General features: G+C 50.6%; 1 protein-coding gene across 2 annotated transcripts in view; it reads left to right on the top strand.

The window, feature by feature from the left end:
• Positions 1 to 8,502: 8,502 nt before the first annotated feature.
• Positions 8,503 to 26,724, top strand: part of LOC138504590 (uncharacterized) — a 341,200-nt gene continuing 322,978 nt past the window's right edge. Inside the window, exon 1 of one of the 2 annotated variants that reach the window (XM_069625178.1) lies at positions 8,503 to 9,916. In XM_069625178.1, coding sequence (XP_069481279.1) covers positions 8,776 to 9,916 — 1,141 coding nt within the window. In that variant the 5' untranslated portion in view covers positions 8,503 to 8,775. The remainder of the gene's footprint in view (positions 9,917 to 26,724) is intronic. The other variant, XM_069625177.1, reaches the window with a different exon arrangement.

Consider the following 26,724-nt stretch of genomic DNA (forward strand, 5'->3'; position numbering starts at 1 on the left):
CACTGTTTCTTTTGGTGCCGACACCCCCACACATTGTATATCTTTAGTGGTGAGGGCAAGTACAGGTTTTGGACACAGAAGACTAAGTTGAACTTATTGACACAGACTATCCTTACTTTCTTTAGCTAGAGAAATCCCACCTTACTATAGGGTAAGTTAGGGCTTACTCCATCCTGACATTTAAAATAAAATACTTTTGTTAAGAAAGGTGAATCTGTTGTCTGTGTCTTGTTTCATGATGCCTTTAAAGTATGTGTTTCTTGTGTGGGAAAATTGTTACAGCCTCTGTTTGAATGCAGTCAATTAGATGTTCTTGCATTTATTTTTGTTTGAAATTAATCTTCAATAAATTCTTCCAATTTGCATTTGCGGCTGCATTGGCAATGGCAAAGAGGTCACAATCATTAACCCCATCTTGTTTTTGGTTACACAATATACTGATTTTAAGGATGCACATCTTTTAGGGCAAAAGGAATCATAAATAATGGACAAAATAATATGTTTCTATTTTATGTGAAAGCTAGATTTGCGCGCAGTGGTTGCTCCCAGTCACTGGTTAATGCTACACACCCAGGAGCTGCTTTTAGCTCCTGCTTATATAATCTTAAATTTGATGCCTACAACCACCGAGTGACCCCTTTACAAATCCCCACACAGATGCTGCACTTTGCACCACCACTTTGCACAGGGAACATCTGCCCTCTGTCCAGGAATGTTCCACAACTCTGCACAGGTAACATCTGCCCCTCTGTCCAGGGAAGTTCCACCACTCTGCACAGGGAACATCTGCCCCTATGTCCAGGGAAGTTCCACCACTCTGCACAGGGAACATCTGCCCCTCCGTCTAGGGATAATCCACCACTCTGCACAGGGAACATCTGCCCCTCTGTGCAGGGAAGTTCCACCACTCTGCACAGGGAACATCTGCCCCTCTGTCCAGGGAAGTTCCACCACTCTGCACAGGGAACATCTGCCCCTCTGTCCAGGGATAATCCACCGCTTTGCACAGGGAACATCTGCCCCTCTGTCCAGGGATAATCCACCACTCTGCACAGGGAAAATCTGCCCTCTGTCCAGGGACGTTCCACCATTCTGCACAGGGAACATCTGCCCCTCTGTCCAGGAACGTTCCACCACTCTGCACAGGGAACATCTGCCCCTCTGTCCAGGGAAGTTCCACCACTCTGCACAGGGAACATCTGCCCCTCTGTCTAGGGATAATCCACCACTCTGCACAGGGAACATCTTCACATCTGTCCAGGGAAGTTCCACCACTCTGCACAGGGAACAGCTGCCCCTCTGTCCAGGGAAGTTCCACCACTCTAAACAGGTAACATTTGCCCCCCGTCTAGGGATAATCAACCATTCTGCACAGGGAACATCTGCCCCTCTGTCCAGGGAAGTTCCACCACTCTGCACATGGAACATCTGCCCCTCTGTCCGGGGAAGTTCCCCCACTCTGCACAGGGAACATCTGCCCCTCTGTCTAGGGATAATCCACCACTCTGCACAGGGAACATCTGCCCCTCTGTCCAGGGAAGTTCCACCACTCTGCACAGGGAACATCTGCCCCTCTGTCAAGGGATAATCCACCACTCTGCACAGGGAACATCTGCCCCTCCATCCAGGAAAGTTCCACCATTCTGCACAGGGAACATCTGCCCCTCTGTCCAGGGAAGTTCCACCACCCTGCACAGGGAACATCTGCCCCTCCGTCTAGGGATAATCCACCACTCTGCACAGGGAACATCTGCCCCTCCGTCTAGGGATAATCCACCACTCTGCACAGGGAACAACTGCCCCTCTATCTAGGGATAATCCACCACTCTGCACAGGGAACATCTGCCCCTCTCTCTAGGGATAATCCACCACTCTGCACAGGGAACATCTTCCCCTCTGTCCAGGGAAGTTCCACCACTCTGCACAGGTAATATCTGCCCCTCTGTCCAGGGAAGTTCCACCACTCTGCACAGGGAACATCTGCCCCTCTGTCTAGGGATAATCCACCACTCTGCACAGGGAACATCTGCCCCTCTGTCCAGGGAAGTTCCACCACTATGCACAGGTAACATCTGCCCCTCTGTCCAGGGAAGTTCCACCACTCTGCACAGGGCACATCTGCCCCTCTGTCCAGGGAAGTTCTACCACTCTGCACAGGGAACATCTGCCCCTCTGTCCAGGGAAGTTCCACCACTCTGCACAGGGAACATCTGCCCCTCTGTCTAGGGATAATCTACCACTCTGTACAGGGAACATCTGCCACTCTGTCCAGGAATTTTCCACCACTCTGCACAGGGAACATCTGCCCCTCTGTCCAGGGATGTTCCACCACTCTGCACAGGGAACATCTGCCCCTCTGTCTAGGGATAATCTACCACTTTGCACAGGGAAAATCTGCGCCTCTGTTCAGGGATGTTCCACCACTCTGCACAGGGAACATCTGCCCCTCTGTCTAGGGATAATCCACCACTCTGCACAGGGAACATCTGCCCCTCCATCTAGGGATAATCCACCACTCTGCACAGGGAACAACTGCCCCTCTGTCTAGGGATAATCCACCACTCTGCACAGGGAACATCTGCCCCTCTCTCTAGGGATAATCCACCACTCTGCACAGGGAACATCTTCCCCTCTGTCCAGGGAAGTTCCACCACTCTGCACAGGTAATATCTGCCCCTCTGTCCAGGGAAGTTCCACCACTCTGCACAGGGAACATCTGCCCCTCTGTCTAGGGATAATCCACCACTCTGCACAGGGAACATCTGCCCCTCTGTCCAGGGAAGTTCCACCACTATGCACAGGTAACATCTGCCCCTCTGTCCAGGGAAGTTCCACCACTCTGCACAGGGCACATCTGCCCCTCTGTCCAGGGAAGTTCTACCACTCTGCACAGGGAACATCTGCCCCTTGTCCAGGGAAGTTCCACCACTCTGCACAGGGAACATCTGCCCCTCTGTCTAGGGATAATCTACCACTCTGCACAGGGAACATCTGCCACTCTGTCCAGGAATTTTCCACCACTCTGCACAGGGAACATCTGCCCCTCTGTCCAGGGATGTTCCACCACTCTGCACAGGGAACATCTGCCCCTCTGTCTAGGGATAATCTACCACTTTGCACAGGGAACATCTGCGCCTCTGTTCAGGGATGTTCCACCACTCTGCACAGGGAACATCTGCCCCTCTGTCTAGGGATAATCAAACATTCTGCACAGGGAACATCTGCCCCTCTCTCCAGGGAAGTTCCACTACTCTGCACATGGAACATCTACCCCTCTGTCCAGGGAAGTCTACCACTCTGCATAGGGAACATCTGCCCCTCTGTCCAGGGATGTTCCACCACTCTGCACAGGGAACATCTGCCCCTCTGTCTAGGGATAATCCACCACTCTGCACAGGGAACATCTGCCCCTCTGTCCAGGGAAGTTCCACCATTCTGCACAGGGAACATCTGCCCCTCTGTCCAGGGAAGTTCCACCACTCTACACAGGGAACATCTGCCCCTCTGTCCAGGGAAGTTCCACCATTCTGCGTAGGGAACATCTGCCCCTCTGTCCAGGGAAGTTCCACCTTTCTGCACAGGGAACATCTGCCCCTCTGTCCAGGGAAGTTCCACCACTCTGCACAGGGAACATCTACCCGTCTGTCCAGGGAAGTTCCACCACTCTGCACAGGGAACATCTGCCCCTCTGTCTAGTGATAATCCACCGCTCTGCACAGGGAACATCTGCCCCTCTGTCCAGGGAAGTTCCACCACTCTGCACAGCAAACATCTGCCCCTCTGTCCAGGGAAGTTCCACCACTCTGCACAGGGAACATCTGCCCCTCTGTCCAGGGATGTTCCACCACTCTGCACAGGGAACATCTGCCCCTCTGCACAGGCAAAATCCACCACTCTGCACAGGGAACATCTGCCCCTCTGTCCAGGGAAGTTCCACACTCTGAACAGGAAAATCTACCCCTATGTCTAGGGATAATCTACCACTCTGCACAGGGATCATCGGCCCCTCTGTCCAGGGAAGTTCCACCACTCTGAACAGGGAAAATCTGCCCCTCTGTCCAGGGATAATCCACCACTCTGCACAGGGAATATCTTCCCCTCTGTCCAGGGAAGTTCCACCATTTTGCACAGGGAACATCTGCCCCTCTGTCTAGGGAAGTTCCAACACTCTGCACAGGGAACATCTGCCCCTCTGTCCAGGGAAGTTCCACCACTCTGCACAGGGAACATCTGCCCCTCTGTCCAGGGAAGTTCCACCATTCTGCACAGGTGTCAGGGATGGCACTCTATTAAGAGTGGCACAGGACACCCAGAAAGGGTTTGGGTGGTTGTGCCAAATAAAGTGGACAGATAAAAACACACACAGCGGAAAGGAAAGAGAACAAAGAGTAAGCAAGAGTAGCAAGGGAAAAGATACAGAATGAATACCCTCTTGGGGTGTATGCAGATATAGGAAAAGAGTATTCCACTAACCTTGGAAATACTCTAGCCTTCTGCACAGTTTGCTATAACAGAGGCCCACGCTGTTTGCTCATGACTTGGAACAGCAGCTCTGGGTGTCTGTAATGTAGAAACAGGACAAGGGAAGGGGCAGAGGTTGACTGATGGGAACCAACAGACAAGCTCTGTACAAAAGGGTCTACAAACAGTACAAGAGAAGATACTACAGACAAATCCAGGAAAGGAGGTGATAGCAAACTAGCAGAAGGAAATGAAAGGAAAGTCGTGTAACAGGATAGGATAGCAGAGGACAGTAAGGAACAAGGTTGAGAGCTCAGAGGAGCAGGAAAGCAATGAGTAAGGCCACAGGAGTAGGACTGTAAGGTAGAACGCCCAGAGGAAAAGGGCTTAGGGCTGCAGAGTAAAGCAGGCTGCACGGCAAGGATCCCGTAAGTGCCGGGCAGTAAGGAGTGAACCCTGAGGGACAGGGCCGCTGAACGTAGAAGGTAGCAGAGGACTGTAGAGGCTGCTAGGCCGAGAACCCAGCGGAAAAGGTAGGTAGTAGGCAGCGGAGCGTGATAAGCTGCAAAGTAGGAAGGCCCAGAGGATAAGGGCTGTAGGTAGTCAGAGTGAGGGAGGCTGCAGAGCAGGGAGCCCCAGAGGACAAGGGCTAAGGCAGTCGGAGTGAGGCAGGCTGCAGAGCAGGGGGCCCAGAAGACAAGGGCTGAAGGCAGCCGGAGGGAGGCAGGCTGCAGAGCAGGGAACCCAGAGGACAAGGGCTGAGACTGGAAAGCAGCAGAGCGTGATCAGCTGCAATGTAGAGACCCTGAAGGGCACACGCGGAGTCTGGAAGGCAGCAGAGCGAGATCGGCTGCAATGTAGAGAGCCCGGCAGGGCAAGGGCTGTAGGCAGCCGGAGTGAGGCAGGCTGCAGAGCAGGGAGCCCAGAAGACAAGGGCCGAAGGCAGCCGGAGTGAGGCAGGCTGCAGGGCAGGGAGCCCAGAGGACAAGGGCTGAGGCTGGAAAGAAGCAGAGCGTGAGCAGCTGCAATGTAGAGAGCCCGGCAAGGCAAGGGCGGAGACTGGAAGGGAGCAGAGCGTGATCGGCTGCAAAGTGGAGAGCCCGGCAGGGCAAGGGCGGAGGCTGGAAGGCAGCAGAGCGTGATCGGCTGCAATGTAGAGAGCCCAGCAGGGCAAGGGTGGAGGCTGGAAGCCACCAGAGCGTGATCGGCTGCAATGTGGAGAGCCCGGCAGGGCAAGGGCAGAGGCTGGAAGGCAGCAGAGCGTGATCAGCTGCAATGTGGAGAGACCGGCAGGGCAAGGGCGGAGGCTGGAAGGCAGCAGAGCGTGATCGGCTGCAATGTAGAGAGCCCGGCAGGGCAAGGGCGGAGGCTGGAAGGCAGCAGAGCGTGATCGGCTGCAATGTGGAGAGCCCGGCAGGGCAAGGGCGGAGGCTGGAAGGCAGCAGAGCGTGATCGGCTGCAATGTGGAGAGCCCGGCAGGGCAAGGGCGGAGGCTGGAAGGCAGCAGAGCGTGATCGGCTGCAATGTGGAGAGCCCGGCAGGGCAAGGGCGGAGGCTGGAAGGCAGCAGAGCGTGATCAGCTGCAGTGTGGAGAGCCCAGAGGAGCAGGGCTGTGAGGCAGGGAGCCTGGAAGGCTATGGCTGAAGGCAGCAGGGTGGAGCAAGCAACAAGGCAGGGTCCAAGCAGGAGTGAAGGTAAGCAGCATACAAGATCCGTAGGAAGATGCAAAAGGTGGAGGAAGGACTCTCAGATGCAAGAGGCTGAGCCACTGCAGGCAGCAGCCTTTATACTGCCTAGCCCAGCACAGAGGCAGGCTAATTGGTTGCACCTGGCTAAGCACACCTGCAGGCAATCGGCCACCTCCCTTTCTGTTCCTGGGCTGGTGGAAGCAGGGCAAGTCTCTAGGGCTTCTGGGGGGTGTAGTTCCTTTGATAACCAATAGGAACAGCCAGGAATCGATGCTTGTAGCCAGGTGCATTATGGTATGCGTAGTTTGTTGGAAATAATAATTAAGCAGCAAAGTCTCGCAAATGGGAAATAAAGTTCCCAAAGTAAATATAGATGGATCCAAGAGTCTGTTGTAAATAAATGATAAACATATAGTCCAAATTGAGCGTAAATGGATGCGCCCATGGCGCAGGCATGACAACAGGGAACATCTGCCCCTCTGTCCAGGGAAGTTCCACCACTCTTTTCAGGGAACATCTGCCCCTCTGTCCAGGGAAGTTCCACCACTCTGCACAGGGAACATCTGCCCCTCTGTCCAGGGAAGTTCCACCACTCTGCACAGGGAAAATCTGTCCCTCTGTCCAGGGATAATCCACCACCCTGCACGGGGAAAATCTGCCCCTCTGTCCAGGGATAATCCACCACTCTGCACAGGGAAAATCTGCCCCTCTGTCCAGGGATAATCCACCACACTGCACAGGGAACATCTGCCCCTCTGTCCAGGGAAGTTCCACCACTCTGCACAGGGAACATCTGCCCCTCTGTCCAGGGAAGTTCCACCACTCTGCACAGGGAACATCTGCCCCTCTGTCTAGGGATAATCCACCACTCTGCACAGGGAACATCTGCCCCTCTGTCTAGGGAAGTTCCACCACTCTGCACAGGCAACATCTGCCCCTCTGTCCAGGGAAGTTCCACCACTCTGCACAGGGAACATCTGCCCCTCTGTCCAGGGAAGTTCCACCACTCTGCACAGGGAACATCTGCCCCTCTGTCTAGGGATAATCCACCACTCTGCACAGGGAACATCTGCCCCTCTGTCTAGGGATAATCCACCACTCTGCACAGGGAACATCTGCCCCTCTGTCTAGGGATAATCCACCACTCTGCACAGGGAACATCTGCCCCTCTGTCCAGGGATAATCCACCACACTGCACAGGGAACATCTGCCCCTCTGTCCAGGGAAGTTCCACCACTCTGCACAGGGAACATCTGCCCCTCTGTCCAGGGAAGTTCCACCACTCTGCACAGGGAACATCTGCCCCTCTGTCTAGGGATAATCCACCACTCTGCACAGGGAACATCTGCCCCTCTGTCTAGGGAAGTTCCACCACTCTGCACAGCCAACATCTGCCCCTCTGTCCAGGGAAGTTCCACCACTCTGCACAGGGAACATCTGCCCCTCTGTCCAGGGAAGTTCCACCACTCTGCACAGGGAACATCTGCCCCTCTGTCTAGGGATAATCCACCACTCTGCACAGGGAACATCTGCCCCTCTGTCTAGGGATAATCCACCACTCTGCACAGGGAACATCTGCCCCTCTGTCTAGGGATAATCCACCACTCTGCACAGGGAACATCTGCCCCTCTGTCTAGGGAAGTTCCACCACTCTGCACAGGGAACATCTGCCCCTCTGTCCAGGGAAGTTCCACCACTCTGCACAGGGAACATCTGCCCCTCTGCACAGGCAAAATCCACCACTCTTCACAGGGAACATCTGCCCCTCTTCCAGGGAAGTTCCACCACTCTGAACACGTTACCATCTCACTTTAGGGGTATTTAATCTCACTTAGAATTCCGGAAAGCGATCAAAACTATCTGTTTGTATGAATGGAGCCATACTGGTCGCAATGGTTTTCTGTATGATATACTGTCCTGTAACCACCTATTCTTGTAACCTTTTAAACACGTGTTTTTGTATGATCATACGCTCACTGTAACCATGAGCAATGTAACCTTACTGTAACTGAGACAATCTCTTGTAACAGCGCCTCGATGCCCACGGGCTGTTAGTGCGCTTTACAAATGTAAACAATAAATAAAAATAAATATTAGTGCTTTGATGCCTCGGCCCTTAGCGCTCTATAAAAGACCATAGACCTTAACATAACCTTTGTACAATTCGTTTTCTCTGATGTCATGTCTCTGTGAGGGGTCGGCGGAGTGTGAGCTGCATGCCACCTGTACGACTCTAGCTGGCCTGGCCTTGTCTCTTTGCTTGTGGGCAGACAGGCCAGAGGCTGGAAGTGCCGGAAGGACAGGGGAGCTAATTCTCTGCACAGCTGCGCTGCGCTCTCCGGAGAGATTTAGAGATGAAGTGAGGGGGAGATGGAGGGGCTTATGCTAATCGCTCGGTTCAGACCAATAATGGAATTACAGCCCGCTGGCGCTGGGGGTCAGTCGGCAGCTCGGGGTTGGGCTGTGCTGTCCTTTCTCCCACTTCCCCCCAATCAGCCAGTGAATCCGAGGCAGGCGAGCAGATCCCGGCAGGAGATGTGATCCGGTCGGAAGCGGACACGAGACAGGGGCTGCGGCAGGCATTTAGGTGAGATTGTTGTGCACCTGTGGAGCGATAGCGGGGGTTATGACCCACACCCCTCAGCCGGGGAGTCCATCAACGGAGCCTGTGCACCAGACGAGTTGGCAGCCGGGCCAAGATGAGGGGAGGAATGGGGGGATAACTCAACCCCCTCAACCTTGGAGCCTGTGTATGGAGCCTATAGAGCAGGGGGGCCTTGCACAGGCAACGCACGTGGGAAGAAATGGAGCTATAACCCCAGCCCCTCAGTCTGCAAGCCTGTCTCTGGAGCCTGTGGAGGAGAGGACCCTTGAGCAGCCGCAGTGTGGAGGAAGGTATCCAGTCATGTCCCCAGCCTGTGAGTCTGCAAGCCTGTCTCTGGAGCCTGTGGAGCAGAGGACCCTTGAGCAGGCGCAGTGTGGAGGAAGGTATCCAGACATACCCCCAGCCCCTCAGTCTGCAAGCCTGTCTCTGGAGCCTGTGGAGGAAAGGACCCTTGAGCAGGCGCAGTGTGGAGGAAGGTATCCAGACATACCCCCAGCCCCTCAGTCTGCAAGCCTGTCTCTGGAGCCTGTGGAGGAGAGGACCCTTGAGCAGGCGCAGTGTGGAGGAAGGTATCCAGACATACCCCCAGCCCCTCAGTCTGCAAGCCTGTCCCTGGAGCCTGTGGAGGAGAGGACCCTTGAGCAGGCGCAGTGTGGAGGAAGGTATCCAGACATGCCCCCAGCCTGTGAGTCTGCAAGCCTGTCTCTGGAGCCTGTGGAGCAGAGGACCCTTCAGCAGCCGCAAGGTGAGGGAAGGCAGGGAGATACGGCCAACACCCCACATTCCGCAAGAGTGTTTGCAGAGCAGAGGACCCTTGGGGAGGAACCAGAGAAGGGAGGCATTGAGAGAATCGCCCCCCCATCTGACCCTGAGAACATCTCCAAGGAGCAGGAGACCCTGGACCAGGCACAGGCTGATGTCACCCAGGTGCCTTCTGCCAATGCGCTTAAAGGGCCAGGGGCGGACAGGGATGGACTGGCGCGGGAGCGCACAGCCAGCTTCGGCAGGTGCGTGAAGTTCCTGCTGCCCCCTGTCACAATCGAGGACACAATCCCCCAAGAGGACGAGCTGCGCTTCTTTCATGGGGTGGAGCAGATGCTGGGATTCAAGGACAGCCATTTAAAGAACCTCTTCACCTCTGAAGAGTGGATAGATCTGACAGGTGAGCACATGTTCAAATATGTATCATGTATGTAGCGTGGGCAACACAATGGGATCGTCCTTTGCAGGCATTAATGGCTGTTATTGGACCCTAACTAAATACTACCCACTGTATAGGCTTCTCACCAATGGGAGCCTGCGTTAGCCCACAATGATTGGAGCCTGAGACTGGCAGGTTGTTTACCCATCCCCCCACCTGACAGTTACCTCCCTGAACTTTCTTACTAGAAACATAGGTAAAAAAGAAAAACTGGAATTGGAAAAAGGCAACGAAGTCCAGCGGTTATAGATGTGTCCATGTCCCAGGTCCGACCTGTGAGGCAGGCATGGTATCAAGAGATACACAGGGGGCCTCATTACGACTTTGGAGGTAGCATGACTGCCCCCAAAATCGTGTCCGGGTCCCCTGAATGGGGAAACACCGGCCCATTCTGAGTATGGCGGGCCCGGTATTTCCTCCTTCAGGGAACCCGAGCCCGGTCCTGCCCCATTCCCATTTGAGCCCTCTTAGGGCTCAATGGGAATGGGGAGGGAGCTAACAACGGGCCCATTACGAACGGGTCCTTTGTTAGCTCCCTGGTCCCCTCGCGGGACGCGCTATGGATGTCTGGAAAAAACAGACGTCCAGAGCGGGTCCCGCGAGGGAACCTCGTGATAGTGCGGAGTGGGTTTAACGGCGCCGGCACCATTACCGGCGCCGTTAAACCCATTCCGCACAAGTTGTAATGAGGCCCTAAGTCTTTTGAAAAAGTAAACATAGCAGTTCACCAAAAATGGCAAACCAGAGTTGGTTTCAAGTGTTCTTCTCACTAGGTGCAGCTGGGTTAATGTCACAAAGATGTGCTCACTGTACAGGGCTATTCAAAACACCTTCTCCACAGGGCTCTTATAGTGAATTCCAGTACCTTCAATGTCCTTGAGTTCCTGGGCGTTCTCTTCCCCAAGCTTCAACTTGTTCACTTTACATTCTTCAATGGGCCTCTCGGGGTTCCCTTCCCCAAGCTCAGGCCTCTTCCAGCTTTCCAAAACACAAAGCAATATATATCACAGTTCCTTCTTGATGGCTCAGGGCGTCCTTCCTCAAGCTCAGGCGCCTCTAGTTCAAAGCACCAATGTATATGTTCAGGATGTGCCTTTTCCATATATATGTTCTTTCTTACATGCCATCCTCTCATGGGGTAAAGTCAGAGGTTTTCAAAAGGGCCAGGCTCTTTGCTTTTCCTCGGCATGACCACTCTGACCCTCTTGCCCCTCTCTTTGTTTTTTGTGTGCTCCTTTCCCTTTGGCGTGCACACTTGCACTGACCTTTACTCCTTTCGTGTGTCATGCCTCTTGCACGCTTCTTCTACTTTACCACACACCTCTGTCCTTGTTTCTGTCTTTTCGGGTCACTCGCACCCTTTTTGCATTATTCTTTCCTTTCGTGACTCTTGCACCTTTTTCATTTCCCTTCGTGCCTCTTGCACCTTTTTCATTTCCTTTCGTGCCTCTTGCACCTTTTTACTTTCATTTCATGCCTCTTGCACCTTTTTCATTTCCCTTCGCGCCTCTTGCACCTTTTTGATTTCCTTTCGTGCCTCTTGCACCTTTTTACTTTCATTTCGTGCCTCTTGCACCTTTTTGATTTCCTTTCGTGCCTCTTGCACCTTTTTCCTTTCCTTTCGTGCCTCTTGAACCTTTTTCATTTCCCTTTGTGCCTCTTGCACCTTTTTCTTTTCCTTTTGTGCCTCTTGCACCTTTTTACTTTCATTTCATGCCTCTTGCACCTTTTTCATTTCCTTTCGTGCCTCTTGCACCTTTTTCATTTCCCTTCGCGCCTCTTGCAGCTTTTTGATTTCCTTTCGTGCCACTTGCACCTTTTTACTTTCATTTCGTGCCTCTTGCACCTTTTTGATTTCCTTTCGTGCCTCTTGCACCTTTTTCCTTTCCTTTCGTGCCACTTGCACCTTTTTCCTTTCCTTTCATGCCTCTTGCACCTTTTTCATTTCCTTTGGTGCCTCTTGCACCTTTTTCACAGGCTACTAGCCCCCTTTGAATTCACATTACTTCACTGTTCAATTTTACTTTCTTTATTCTTGCACAACTGCGCGTCTTCCCACTTATATTGTATCAATGCCTTTGCACTCTTTGAAATATTCCCGTTGGCTTCCATTGAACACTCCCACAAATGCAGTCCTCTTTCTTACGCGTTCCAGCACACCTCTCGGTTCCCATACGCTGCCCCTTTTAGGCTATCTGGAGTTACGACTCCCTCGCCACACTTCTCCTCTCTCGCACTGCAGTTCCTCAGCGTCACGGTATACCGGTCTCTGGCCTCTGGTCCTGGGCAACTCTGGTGTCTCGGTTCTCCTCTCAGCTCGCTCTCCTGATTGTTCTCCTACTCGCTTGTACATCTCTGTTAGACCACACCTTTTATAGAGAAAAAAACAGTCAAGTGGAGTCAGGTGTGAATGGTTACTATCAAATGCCTGACCCTGCCTGACTCTATTAGTGGGACATTCTGAGTTGTTTCTATGATAGGTTGCCCTAATTTTCCTCATGTTATTCTTATGGGTAATCTTTACTGATCTTAGTCGCATCTTCCTTATCTCAGTATTTGTTGAAAATGGGCAGGAGGGGATGGGGTGAGATGTGATTTGACATTGACAGGCTATGTTATTACCAGGTGATTGGTGAAGAATAGAAGACCAGTTGGCCCTAATTCAGTAAACAAAAGATGATTCTCTCTGTATTAAATGATTTCCTGTGTTACTCACTCAGATATGCGAGCACTGGCCTGTGTAACCCTTCCCATGATTTGAACGGGGGCAGCACCAAGAACCATTTGAATTGAGGTTTGTTTTTGTTTCACATTGTTTCCCCCTTTCACCGTGGTTGCTCTGGAATAATCAGTTTGTCTCTCTCTTGGGTTAGGTGCAATGGGGCCTGCATAGCCCACAAAGGCTTCTGGGATTCGTCCATCTATTGTCCCATGGGAATACTGTGTTTCTCCCAGGGTATTCTCCCGAGGGCAGCCCTGGACTTCCCATCCCAGGTTATCCTCCCTGGCGTGTCCATCTCCAAGGTTGGGATCCAAAAGAAATGGCTCTCCCCTGGCCACCCGAATAGAGGATTTTCTGGGTCTTTATGGGAGAATACCTCCCCATGCCACCTGAATAGAGGATTCTCTGGGTCTACATGGGAGAATACCTCCCCTGGCCACCTGAATAGAGGATTCTCTGGGTCTCTATGGGAAAATACCCCCCACCTCCCCCCAGGCCACCTGAATAGAGGATTCACTGGATCTACATGGGAGAATACCTCCCCTGGCCACCTGAATAGACAATTCTCTGAGTCTACATGGGAGAATACATTCCCAGGCCACCTGAATAGAGGATTCTCTGGGTCTACATGGGAGAATACCTCCCCTGGCCACCTGAATAGAAGATTCTCTGGGCCTCTATGGGAGAATACCTCCCCTGGCCACCTGAATAGAGGATTCTCTGGGTCTCTATGGGAGAATACCTCCCCTGGCCACCTGAATATAGGATTCTCTGAGTCTACATGGGAGAATACATTCCCAGGCCACCTGAATAGAGGATTCTCTGTGTCTACATGGGAGAATACCCCCCTGGTCATCTGAATAGAGGATTCTCTGGGTCTCTATGTGAGAATACCTCCCCTGGCCACCTGAATAGAAGATTCTCTGGGCCTCTATGGGAGAATACCTCCCCTGGCCACCTGAATAGAGGATTCTCTGGGTCTCTATGGGAGAATACCTCCCCTGGCCACCTGAATATAGGATTCTCTGAGTCTACATGGGAGAATACATTCCCAGGCCACCTGAATAGAGGATTCTCTGTGTCTACATGGGAGAATACCCCCCTGGTCATCTGAATAGAGGATTCTCTGGGTTTACATGTAAGAATACCCCCCTGGCCACCTGAATAGAGGATTCTCTGGGTCTCTATGGGAGAATACCTGCCCTGGCCACCTGAATAGAGGATTCTCTGGGTTTCTATGGGATAATACCAATAGAGGATTCTATGGGTCTACATGTGAGAATACCCTCCCCGGCCACCTGAATAGATGATTCTCTGGCTCTACATGGGAGAATACCCCCCTGGCCACCTGAATAGAGGATTCACTGGGTCTCTATGGGAGAATACCTCCCCTGGCAACCTGAATAGAGGACTCTCTGGCTCTACATGGGAGAATACCCGCCCTGGCCACTTGAATAGAGGATTCTCTGGTTCTCTATGGGAGAATACCCCCCTGGCCACCTGAATAGAGGATTCACTGGGTCTCTATGGGAGAATACCCCCCTGGCCACCTGAATAGACATTCTCTGGGTCTACATGTGAGAATACCTATCCTGCCCCCTGAATAGAGGATTCTCTCGCTCAACATGGGATAATACCCGCACTGGCCACCTGAATGAAGGATTATCTGGGTCTCTATGGGAAAATACCTCCCCTAGCCACCTGAATAGAGGACTCTCGGTGTCTCCATGGGAGAATACCTCCCGCCCCCTGGCCACCTGAATAGAGGATTCTCTGGGTCTAAATGGGAGAATACCTCCCGGCCCCCTGAATAGAGCATTCTCTGGTTCTCTATGGGAGAATACCCCCCCTGGCCACCTGAATAGAGGATTCGCTGGGTCTACATGGGAGAATACCCCCACCTGGACACCTGAATAGAGGATTCTCTGGGTCTCTATGGGAGATTACCTCCCTGGCCACCTGAATAGAGGATTCTTTGGGTCTACATGGGAGAACCCCTCCCCCCTGGCCACCAGAATAGAGGATTCTCTGCATCTCTGTGGGAGATTACCTCCCTGGCCACCTGAATAGAGGATTCTATGGGTCTACATGGGAGAATACCCTCCCTGGCCACCTGAATAGAGGATTCCCTGGCTCTACATGGGAGAACCACCCCCTGGCCACCTGAATAGAGGATTCTCTGGGTCTACATGGGAGAATACCCCCCTGGCCACTTGAATAGAGGATTCTCTGGTTCTCTATGGGAGAATACCCCCCTGGCCCCCTGAATAGAGGATTCTCTGGTTCTCTATGGGAGAATACCCCCCTGGCCACCTGAATAGAGGATTCTCTGGATCTACATGGGAGAACACCCCCCCACCTGGCCACCTGAATAGAAGATTCTCTGGGTCTCTATGGGAGATTACCTCCCCTGGCCCCCAGAATAGAGGATTCTCTGGGTCTACATGGGAGAATACCCTTGGGCACCTGAATATAGGATTCTCTGGGTCTCTATGGGAGAATACCCCCTCCCCCCCACGGCCACCTGAATAGAGGATGCTCTAGGTCTCTATGGGAGAGTACCTCCCCATGCCATCTGAATAGAGGATTGTCTGGGTCCACATGGGAGAACCCCCTTGCCACCTGAATAGAGGATTCTCTGGGTCTACATGGAAGAATACCCACCCTGGCCACTTGAATAGAGGATTTTCTGGGTCTCTATGGGATAATACCCCCCCGGCCACCTGAATAGAATATTCTCTCCGTCTCTATGGGAGAATACCCTCCCCTGGCCACCTGAATAGAGGATTCTCTGGGTCTACATGGGAGAATATCCCCCTGGCCACCTGAATAGAGGATTCTCTGGGTCTACATGAGAGAATACCACCCTGACCACCTGAATAGAGGATTTTCTGAGTGTACATGGGAGAATACCCCCCTGGCCACCTGAATAGAGGATTCGCTGGGTCTCTATGGGAGAATACCCCCCAGGCCACCTGAATAGAGGATTCTCTGGGTCTACATGGGAGAATACCCCCACCTGGACACCTGAATAGAGGATTCTCTGGGTCTCTATGGGAGATTACCTCCCTGGCCACCTGAATAGAGGATTCTTTGGGTCTACATGGGAGAACCCCTCCCCCCCTGGCCACCAGAATAGAGGATTCTCTGCATCTCTGTGGGAGATTACCTCCCTGGCCACCTGAATAGAGGATTCTATGGGTCTACATGGGAGAATACCCTCCCTGGCCACCTGAATAGAGGATTCTCTGGCTCTACATGGGAGAACCACCCCCCGGCCACCTGAATAGAGGATTCTCTGGGTCTACATGGGAGAATACCCCCCTGGCCACTTGAATAGAGGATTCTCTGGTTCTCTATGGGAGAATACCCCCCTGGCCCCCTGAATAGAGGATTCTCTGGTTCTCTATGGGAGAATACCCCCCTGGCCACCTGAATAGAGGATTCTCTGGATCTACATGGGAGAACACCCCCCCACCTGGCCACCTGAATAGAAGATTCTCTGGGTCTCTATGGGAGATTACCTCCCCTGGCCCCCAGAATAGAGGATTCTCTGGGTCTACATGGGAGAATACCCTTGGGCACCTGAATATAGGATTCTCTGGGTCTCTATGGGAGAATACCCCCTCCCCCCCACGGCCACCTGAATAGAGGACGCTCTAGGTCTCTATGGGAGAGTACCTCCCCATGCCATCTGAATAGAGGATTGTCTGGGTCCACATGGGAGAACCCCCTGGCCACCTGAATAGAGGATTCTCTGGGTCTACATGGAAGAATACCCACCCTGGCCACTTGAATAGAGGATTTTCTGGGTCTCTATGGGATAATACCCCCCCGGCCACCTGAATAGAATATTCTCTCGGTCTCTATGGGAGAATACCCTCCCCTGGCCACCTGAATAGAGGATTCTCTGGGTCTACATGGGAGAATATCCCCCTGGCCACCTGAATAGAGGATTCTCTGGGTCTACATGAGAGAATACCACCCTGGCCACCTGAATAGAGGATTCTCTGAGTGTACATGGGAGAATACCCCCCTGGCCACCTGAATAGAGGATTCTCCTGGTCTCTATGGGAGAATACCTCCCCTGGCCACCTGACTAGAGGATTCTCAGAGTCTACATGGGAGAATACCCCCTTGCCCACTTGACTAGAGCATTCTCAGAGTCTACATGGGAGAATACCCCCTTGCCCACTTGAATAGAGGATGCTCTGAGTCTCCATGGGAGAATACCCTCCCCAGGCATCCTGAATAGTGGATTCTCTGGGTCTACATGGGAGAATGCCCTCCCATGGCCACCTGAATAGAGGATTCTCCGGGTCTACATGGGAGAATACCAATCCCCTGGCCACCTGAATAGAGGATTCTCTGGGTCTGCATGGGAGAATACCCCCTGACCATCTGAATAGAGGATTCTCTGGGTCTACATGGGAGAATACCCCCCTGGCCACCTGCCTAGAGCATTCTCAGGGTCTACATGGGAGAATACCTCCCCTGGCCACCTGAATAGTGGATTCTCTGGGTCTACATGGGAGAATGCCCTCCAATGGCCACGTGACTAGAGGATTCTCTGGGTCTACATGGGAGAATATCCCCCCTGGCCACCTAAATAGAGTATTCTCTGGGTCTACATGGGAGAATGCCCTCCCAATGCCACCTGAATAGAGGATTCTCTGGGTCTACATGGGAAAATGCCCCCTATGGCCACCTGAATAAAGAATTTTCTGGATCTACATGGGAGAATACCCCCCTGTCGATCTGAATAGAGGATACTCTGGGTCTACATGGGAGAATACCTCCCCATGCCACCTGAATAGAGGATTCTCTGGGTCTACATGGGAGAATACCTCCCCTGGCCACCTGAATAGAGGATTCTCTGCATCTCTCTCAGAGAATACCTCCCCTGGCCACCTGAATGGAGGATTCTCTGGGTCTACATGGGAGAATATCCCCCCAGGCCACCTAAATAGAGTATCCTCTGGGTCTACAAGGGAGAATACCCTCCCCTGGCCACCTGAATAGAGGATTCTCTGGGTCTACATGGGAGAATATCCCCCCCTGGCCACCTGAAGAGAGGATTCTCTGTGTCTACATGGGAGAATACCCCGCAACTGGCCACCTGAATAGAGGATTCTTTGGGTCTAAATGGGAGAATACCCTCCCCTGGCCACCTGAATAGAGGATTCTCTGGGTCTACATGGGAGAATACCCCCATGCCACCTGACTAGAGGATTCTCAGGGTCTACATGGGAGAATACCTCCCCTGGCCACCTGACTAGAGGATTCTCTGAATCTACATGGGAGAATACCCCCCTGCCCACTTGAATAGAGGATGCTCTGAGTCTCTAAGGGAGAATCCCCTCCCCAGGCCGCCTGAATAGTGGATTCTCTGGGTCTACATGGGAGAATGCCCTCCCATGGCCCCCTGAATAGAGGATTATCTGGGTCTACATGGGAGAATACCAATCCCCTGGCCACCTGAATAGAGGATTCTCTGGGTCTGCATGGCAGAATACCCCTGACCATCTGAATAGAGGATTCTCTGGGTCTACATTTGCAAATACCCCCCTGGCCAACTGACTAGAGCATTCACAGGGTCTACATGGGAGAATACCTCCCCTGGCCACCTGAATAGTGGATTCTCTGGGTCTACATGGGAGAATGCCCTCCCATGGCCACGTGAATAGAGGATTCTCTGGGTCTACATGGGAGAATATCCCCCCTGCCCACCTAAGTAGAGGATTCTCTGGGTCTACATGGGAGAATGCCCTCCCATGGCCACCTGAAAAGAGGATTCTCTGGGTCTATATGGGAAAATGCCCCCTATGGCCACCTGAATAAAGAATTCTCTGGATCTACATGGGAGAATACCCCCCCCGGCCACCTGAATAGAGGATTCTCTGGGTCTCTATGCGAGAATACCCCCCTGGCGATCTGAACAGGAGATTCTCTGGGTCTACATGGGAGAATACCTCCCCATGCCACCTGAATAGAGGATTCTCTGCATCTCTCTCGGAGAATACCTCCCCTGGCCACCTGAATGGAGGATTCTATGGGTCTACATGGGAGAATACCCTCCCCTGGCACCTGAATAGAGGATTCTCTGCATCTCTCTCGGAGAATACCTCCCCTGGCCACCTGACTAGAGCATTCTCAGGGTCTACATGGGAGAATACCTCCTCTGGTCACCTGAATAGTGGATTCTCTGGGTCTACATGGGAGAATGCCCTCCAATGGCCACGTGAATAGAGGATTCTCTGGGTCTACATGGGAGAATATTCCCCCTGGCCACCTAAATAGAGTATTCTCTGGGTCTACATGGGAGAATGCCCTCCCATGGCCACCTGAATAGAGGATTCTCTGGGTCTACATGGGAAAATGCCCCCTATGGCCACCTGAATAAAGAATTCTCTGGATCTACATGGGAGAATACCCCCCTGTCGATCTGAATAGAGTATACTCTGGGTCTACATGGGATAATACCTCCCCATGCCACCTGAATAGAGGATTCTCTGGGTCTACATGGGAGAATACCTCCCCTGGCCACCTGAATAGAGGATTCTCTGCATCTCTCTCAGAGAATACCTCCCCTGGCCACCTGAATGGAGGATTCTCTGGGTCTACAAGGGAGAATACCCTCCCCTGGCCACCTGAATAGAGGATCCTCTGGGTCTACATGGGAGAATATCCCCCTGGCCACCTAAATAGAGGATTCTCAGGGTCTACATGGGAGAATACCCTCCCCTGGCCACCTGAAGAGAGGATTCTCTGGGTCTACATGGGAGAATATACCCCAACTGGCCACCTGAATAGAGGATTCTTTGGGTCTAAATGGGAGAATACCTTCCCCTGGCCACCTGAATAGAGGATTCTCTGGGTCTACATGGGAGAATACCCGCCCCTGGCCACCTGAATAGAGGATTCTCTGGGTCTACATGAGAGAATACCACCCTGGCCACCTGAATAGAGGATGCTCTGAGTCTACATGGGAGAATACCTCCCTGGCCACCTGAATAGAGGATTCTCTGGGTCTCTATGGGAGAATACCCTCCCCTGGCCACCTGACTAGAGGATTCTCAGGGTCTGCATGGAGAATACCCCCATGTTTTTCACAGACCTCAGAGCATGAAACAGTGAAGAGGAAGGCAGATAGTGGAAAGGACTGCTATGCCAATGGGTGGGGTGGGTGGATGGATGAATGGATGGAGGATTGATGGATGGACGGACGGGTTGATGGACGGGTGGGTGGACGGGTGGATGGGTGGTTGGATGGATGGATGGATGAATGCTGAATGGATGGATGGATGGATGGATGGTTGGGTGGATGGATGCATGGATGGATGGACGGGCGGGTGCATCAGTGGATGGTTGGACGGGTGTGTGGATGTATGGAGAATGGATGGCTGGGTGGATGAATGGGTGGTTGGATGGATGGATAATGGATGAGTGGGTTGGTGGATGGGTGGATGGATGGGTGGAGATTGGACGGGTGGATCAGTGGATGGATGGATGGATCGGTCGGTGGATGGATGTATGGATGGAGAATGGATGGGTGGATGGATGGATGGGTGGGGGATGGATGGATAGATGGAAATTGGATGGATGGATGGATGGATGGATGGGTGGCTGGGTGGGTGGATGGATGGAGATTGGATGGATGGGTGGGTGGATGGATGGGTGAACAGCTGGATGGATAGGTGGATGGATATTTGGCAGGATGGATGGACAGACAGATGGATGAATGGATGGACCAAAGAACTGACTGATTTACTATGGCAATAACCGCTGAGCTGGCGGGCCATTACCGCCTAGGATTGCATTGCGTCGGAAGCGGCCACGTCACGCTGTTGGAGACTGAGCGTGTGCTCGTAGGTGCGGCTTGACGCGGACACTGGGTCCTTTGGGTGCTTTCCTCTAGTAGCGATGAGCCAGAGGCTGCGACCCAGAGACGTGCGACGAGCCGAGACGAGCCGAGACGAGGCAAGGCGCAGCGGTGGAAGCCAAGGTGAACCCTGCATTAGCGTGAAAGCTGCGGAGAGCTGAGAGAGTTGAGGAGTGGAGCCGTGCCGAGCCGAGTCGAGGCCTGGACAGCTCCTGCAAATTATCTGCAGCTACCTTGCAGGAACGCTGACGAACGCGGCAAAGGTGAGGCACAGCGAGTGGTGACTCGGGGGATTGAATCAATATTCTCCTCACCCCCGGCTCCTCTCGCGCCGCCCCTTTGCCAAGTGAGCCCGGGCCATAGTGCTCCCTCCCCCCTCCCTCTTCCTTTCCCCTTCTCCCCCTGCCTTTCGACTTCTACTCCTGCTATCAGGCACATCCGCTGTGCTATTGCACTCAGCACAGCTGCCTGGAACCTTTCTGTACCCCCCACGCTCCCTTTCCTGTCTTCCCGTGCTCGGAACAACGGCATGTTAGCCAGAGGCAAGGAAAGGCGCAATTTATAAACGTGGGTTTTAGTTATTCATACATACTATGGATCAGGGAAAGTTTAGGCTATTTAACTGAGCCTAGGACACAATTCCTGTGCCCACTGATTGCAGTACTAATTTTGCCCTTGTAACAACTGCGCTAAACACCTGAGGATTTGTTTAAAACATCCTGAAGATACCTTGTACGTGATTTCCAACGTCTGAAAGGGTGGAAGGGAGCAATATACATTACCAGCAAAAGGCGATCTTGCTGGATATTTCTCCCACGGTTCTTTCCCTTCTCACCTTGATCCCTTACGGAAGTGAAGGAATAAATCCACTATGCTAACTGTCAAGAAGTGCTCTGCCACGAGGTACAACCTTCGGAATCAGAAGGGCAGGACCTCTACCACAAGGATGAATAAGAGTAAGGGCACGAAACCTCCTCCGAAGGAAAGAGGTACTATTATTGACTTCTTTCCACCTCCGATCATTCCAAATCCCACAAGTCCATTGCTAAGTGAGGAGAAGGAGCCGAGCCTTCACAGCAGGACGAACAATTCAGTGGGTCTAGGGGAAAGTGTAATTGACAATAACTCATTGCTAGACCTCTGCCTGTCCATGCAGAGAGCCATGACCCCGGTGCCGCGAAGCAACACGAGCAACCAAATCAATAGTTACTTACACCAGATGATAACCTCACAACGGGAAGAGCTAGATAGACTATCCGCTTCCCCTAATCTTGACGTTCATTTAGACTCACAGGAACCAGAAAATAACAGCGAACACGGAGAAGGCAGTACGAGCCTGGGTGATTTGCAAGCGTCTGTTGCATCTTTACAATTTGCATTAAACATATTATTGAAGATGTGTGGGAAGATACTAGACGTCACCCTCGCAATCGCATCAAGCGATACGGAGAAAAATATTCCAAAGGAGCCCGAGCCGGAACTCATTAATATTAATACGCACGATGGATCTGACTTTGGGACCCAGGACCCAAACACTACCAACAATTCGGAAATCTACCTCTCACGTAAACAGAGACGCCTGACTAAAAAAGCGATGGGAAGAAGAAAGCGTCAAACGGCAACAATTATACTACCAGACACAGCAGAGTTAGTGGAGGAAATCCCTAGACCAACAGTAGGCAGCACGCCCAAAAAGGGACAGAGGAAAGCTGGCTTATTAATGATAAACGTAATCCCTCCCAATCAGCAGTGCCACAAGAACCAGAACCATCTCTTTGCGAAAAAAGGACAGGATACAAATGTACCCCAGAATGACACAATCTATCAGTCATCTCAATACTCCCGACCAACGAGCCTCAATTACCAACAGCAGCACCAGCTGAGGATAATGGCAACTATATAGTGCCTAGAGGCGGAAGAACTTGCCTGATTAAAAATCTCTACCAATCTAGTAACCATGACTGGATCACCAGATCAGCATTAATGACCAGACTGCATTCCATTCCGCAGCTGAGAGTATTACGATCTGAGGACTTTGAATTCGTTGAACCATTAGAAGTCATGAATTCAAGCACATCGGCCCTCCACTGTAAATTCTTAGCCACTGCAGAGCTGCTGCGCAACTTTGAAACCAACTTGAGGGAAGCTGACCTGGAAATAGATGTTGACCCTAATACCACTGATCCCCAGTGGCCGATCCAGATGCCAAGCCTAATTACGGAAGAAAGGACCATAGCACAGTTACCTAAAGTTGATTCTGTACAGTTGGCAGATATACAGAAGGTTCTCAAATGGTTAATAGAGTCTCTACCGGGAACAACATCAAACCAATGAGATCAAACCATAATATCTTGGAACTGCCGGGGATTCAGCCATCTACTATCTTCTGGTGGCTCTATCCCCTTATTAATAGGCCATACTTGCATATGTTTACAAGAGACGTGGCTTACCTCCCGAGCCCTGCTAAATGGATATACCATACACCAGGAACTGGCAAAAAAGGGACAAAGGGGAAGACCATATGGAGGCCTATTAATTGGCATTTTACACCCGCTAAGATCTACCCGCATCTACACGAATACGGACGAATTTGTGTTAGCAGTAGAATTGGAGCTTCCTGGCAAAGATAAAACGGAATATGTTCTCCTGGTTAATATATATAATCCACCTGAATCTTCTCAGAGTGAGTTGATACAGGAAGCTTGCCATGATTTGTTGATCAATTGGCTGACGGAGCCGAAGAAAAATATGGTAATTTTTGTTGGAAACTTTAATTGCCACTTAATTGGTGAGACGAGCACTAGTAACAACCCCCTGCTGAAGAAAATAGGTGAACTGAAACATGGAAGCACAAATACGGAGGGACTGTTATGGCTTAACTTCTTTAAGTCATGGAACTTCGAAATATTAAATGGCAGAACCATCAGTGATTATCCGGGAAAACCAACATGGGGAAACTCTATATCCAGTAGTACATTGGACTATATATACGTAAGCCCCACTATGACCACCTGGGTCACAGATATGAAGATTAAGGATAATGAGTGGAGTGACCACGCCACTCTCACACTCTCTTTCAATTATATTACACAGCATACATCACATAGATCCATTGGAGAGTTGAAGACGAATCATGCTCTAACCAAGATACGGTGGTCTGATAACAACATTAAACGAGCCACAGAATACACAAACAACACTCCCAATTTGTGTCGCACAGAGCTCTTAGCCATGTCCAGCAAGGAGATCGAAGATTGGATCGCAGCATTCTCAAAATCCTTTGCAATGGTTAAAATAAATATGCGGGCCCCTGAGGCTAAGACCATTAATATATTCGACATTGAAATTAGAGGCGCCAAACGAACTTTAAGAGCTGATCTGAGGAAACTACGTAAAGCTTCCATTACATTATACAACTATTTGACTTTAAGCAAGAAGCTGAAAAATGCCTATATAACATGGCTTAAGTAGAAACGCCATGCAACAAAATTGCTTAAATGGCAAACAACAGTCCAAACACTATGTACTGGGAACTCCCGAACTAAATGGGGACTACTGAGCACGGCCCGCGGTGATACCAGTATTCCCTTAACCAACTCAATCGGTATTAGTCAATGGGATGAATTCCTGAAAACCCGGAATGGCACGGATCAGGCAAAGCCACAGGAGAGGATTCTCCGGGATCGACCTACGGTCCCTTTTATAGTGTCAGCTGAATCTTTGACAATTAGGATAAAAAAGCTCAAATCATCAAGAGCTCCGGGACCCAATGGCCTAGCAAACGCCGTATTAAAGAGCAATCCGGAATACTGGGCAGAGGTACTCAAGATCCTTTTTGAAAAGATTCTGAAGGAGGGTAAAATCCCGGAATCCTGGCAGACAGCAATCCTGATTCCTGTATATAAGAGAGGCGACCGTACAGATCCTGGTAATTACCATTTACTTTCTATGCTGGACTGCACGGGCAAGTTATTTGCAGCATACTTACTACAAGAACTCCAAACATGGGCAGACAGAGAAAAGATCTTTGACCGTTTCCAATGCGGATTTAGAAGCGGATATTCTACCACACATAACCTGGTAGTAATGGATATTCTCCGTAACAAGGCTAGAACACCAGGCAATCCACCTTTATACGCCTTGTTCATAGATTTCAAGTCCGCTTTCAATCTAGTTCCCAGGGAATTACTGTGGGCCAAACTTGAAAACTTGGGATGTCCTAAAGGAATACTATATTATCTCAAGCTATTGCACCACAATACCACAGTTTCCCTGAAGTTAGATGCTAAAGGGAACATGACCAACAAGATCAATCAAAATTGTGGCGTGAAACAAGGCTGTGTTACGGCACCAATACTGTACAACCTGTTTGTCCATGATATTCCCAAAATGCTATCATTGGAAAATAACTGCCCCCCCAAGATTGGATCTGATCACTGTGTGGTGCTAGCATACGCTGATGACTTAGTCATTTTGGACCACACTATTAGCGGTATCTGAAGATCAGCAGAGGCACTATAGTCTTATACTCAATCAAATGGGTTGATTATTAATCTGAACAAAACTCAGATGGTAATGTTCAGTTCCAAGAAGACAGCACGAGTCGGTCTAAACATATATGGGACGGCAATTAACTATACCCCATATTATAGATACTTGGGTGTCGAGCTTGAGCCCAAGGGGCACTACACTATATGCAAACGAACCAGAATCACAAGAGCGGCCCAAGTCACAGCACTTATCCATCGTTTTTCTACATCCCACTGTGGTTATACTATCTGGGCAGCACGCCAACTTTACCTTCAGGTCTTAACGCCAATGATAATCTACGGCCTTGAGGCATTGCAACTGATAGACCTTGACTGGCTTCAAATCCTTGAAGGAAAATTCTGGAAAAAAATACTGGGTCTCCCGGGCTGTATTCCAATGGCCATCCTTAGACTAGAGCTCGGCCTCATCTCCTGGAAGTCTCTAGTACTTAGGAAAAGAGCTGAATTATATCTAAAAGCAACATCTGATACAGCCAATCTATTGCTAGCAGCGATTCATTGTGAAATCAAGAAAGCGTCTTCATACTTTCTTATGAAAAAGAACATCATCAACTATCTTGAAGCGATTGGCTGGACCCAAAAACAAGTGGTCTCCACTCCTTTGCTGAGAGCGCTAGCCAAGAAAACAGAATTACACGATTGGATCAGCAACTTTGCGCATTTGGAAGACCTAAAGCGCAATAAATTTGTGCAATTCATGAACTACACTTTCAAGAAACTACTACCATATCTGAATCTATGCCCCTCGCCATGTCTACGACGATTCATTCTTCTGCTAAGGATTGACCAGTTACCTGTACTGGCCATAAGTGGGATTAAGAATAATCTTCCCCTACCTGAACGCTACTGCAGGTTGTGCAAGGACAGAATGGAATCTGAAACGGGCAAACATGTCCTTACTAGATGTGTTGCTATGATAAAGGTCTATACAATATTCTACGTAGATTATGTCCATAACTTGGAACATGTTGGCAGTAACAAATTCTGGCAAAGAGCCGTTAATGCAAAGGGAAAAGGAATGAAATTATACACTGCAATGTATAATGTCTGGACGAATGTTGAGAAATTATTGGGCATAAACATATAGCAAACTGCTAATTCAGGGATGTTTTCTATGGGAATATTATTTCTAGGGAAAAAATAGTTTACTAATTTACCATCAGCAATCGCTCTCTGGGCTTGCAGTTCTGATTCACTCATCTATTGGTGGTCCTAAGGACTTATGCACATATTTTTCTTTTTAGACATAAACATTCTTAATTTTGAATTTGTATTTTTCTTGCTTTCTTTTTCTTATTCTCATTATTCTTTTTTCTTTTTCTTTCATATCTATCCACTCTTTTTTTTTTTACTATACTAATTTCTTTATCTGTTTTAATGATTAACTGTTTGTAAATGTAATTTTTTATGTTATGTGAAAAGCTTATATTAAGCTATAACACATTAATAATAAATTAAATTACCGCCTAGAGTAATGCCCCCGGGGCCTGAAGTTACGCGAGGGCCTTAACGGTGGCCCCCGGGGGCATTACCTTAAGGTGGTAATGGCCCACTCGTGAGGCGGTTATTGCCATTTGTATTCCGGGGTCTGCAGTCTCGGGATACTAGTTTTCCC

This window comes from Ambystoma mexicanum, chromosome 11 (genome assembly GCF_040938575.1).
Source record: "Ambystoma mexicanum isolate Mex_15411 chromosome 11, UKY_AmexF1_1, whole genome shotgun sequence".
NCBI lineage: Eukaryota > Metazoa > Chordata > Amphibia > Caudata > Ambystomatidae > Ambystoma > Ambystoma mexicanum.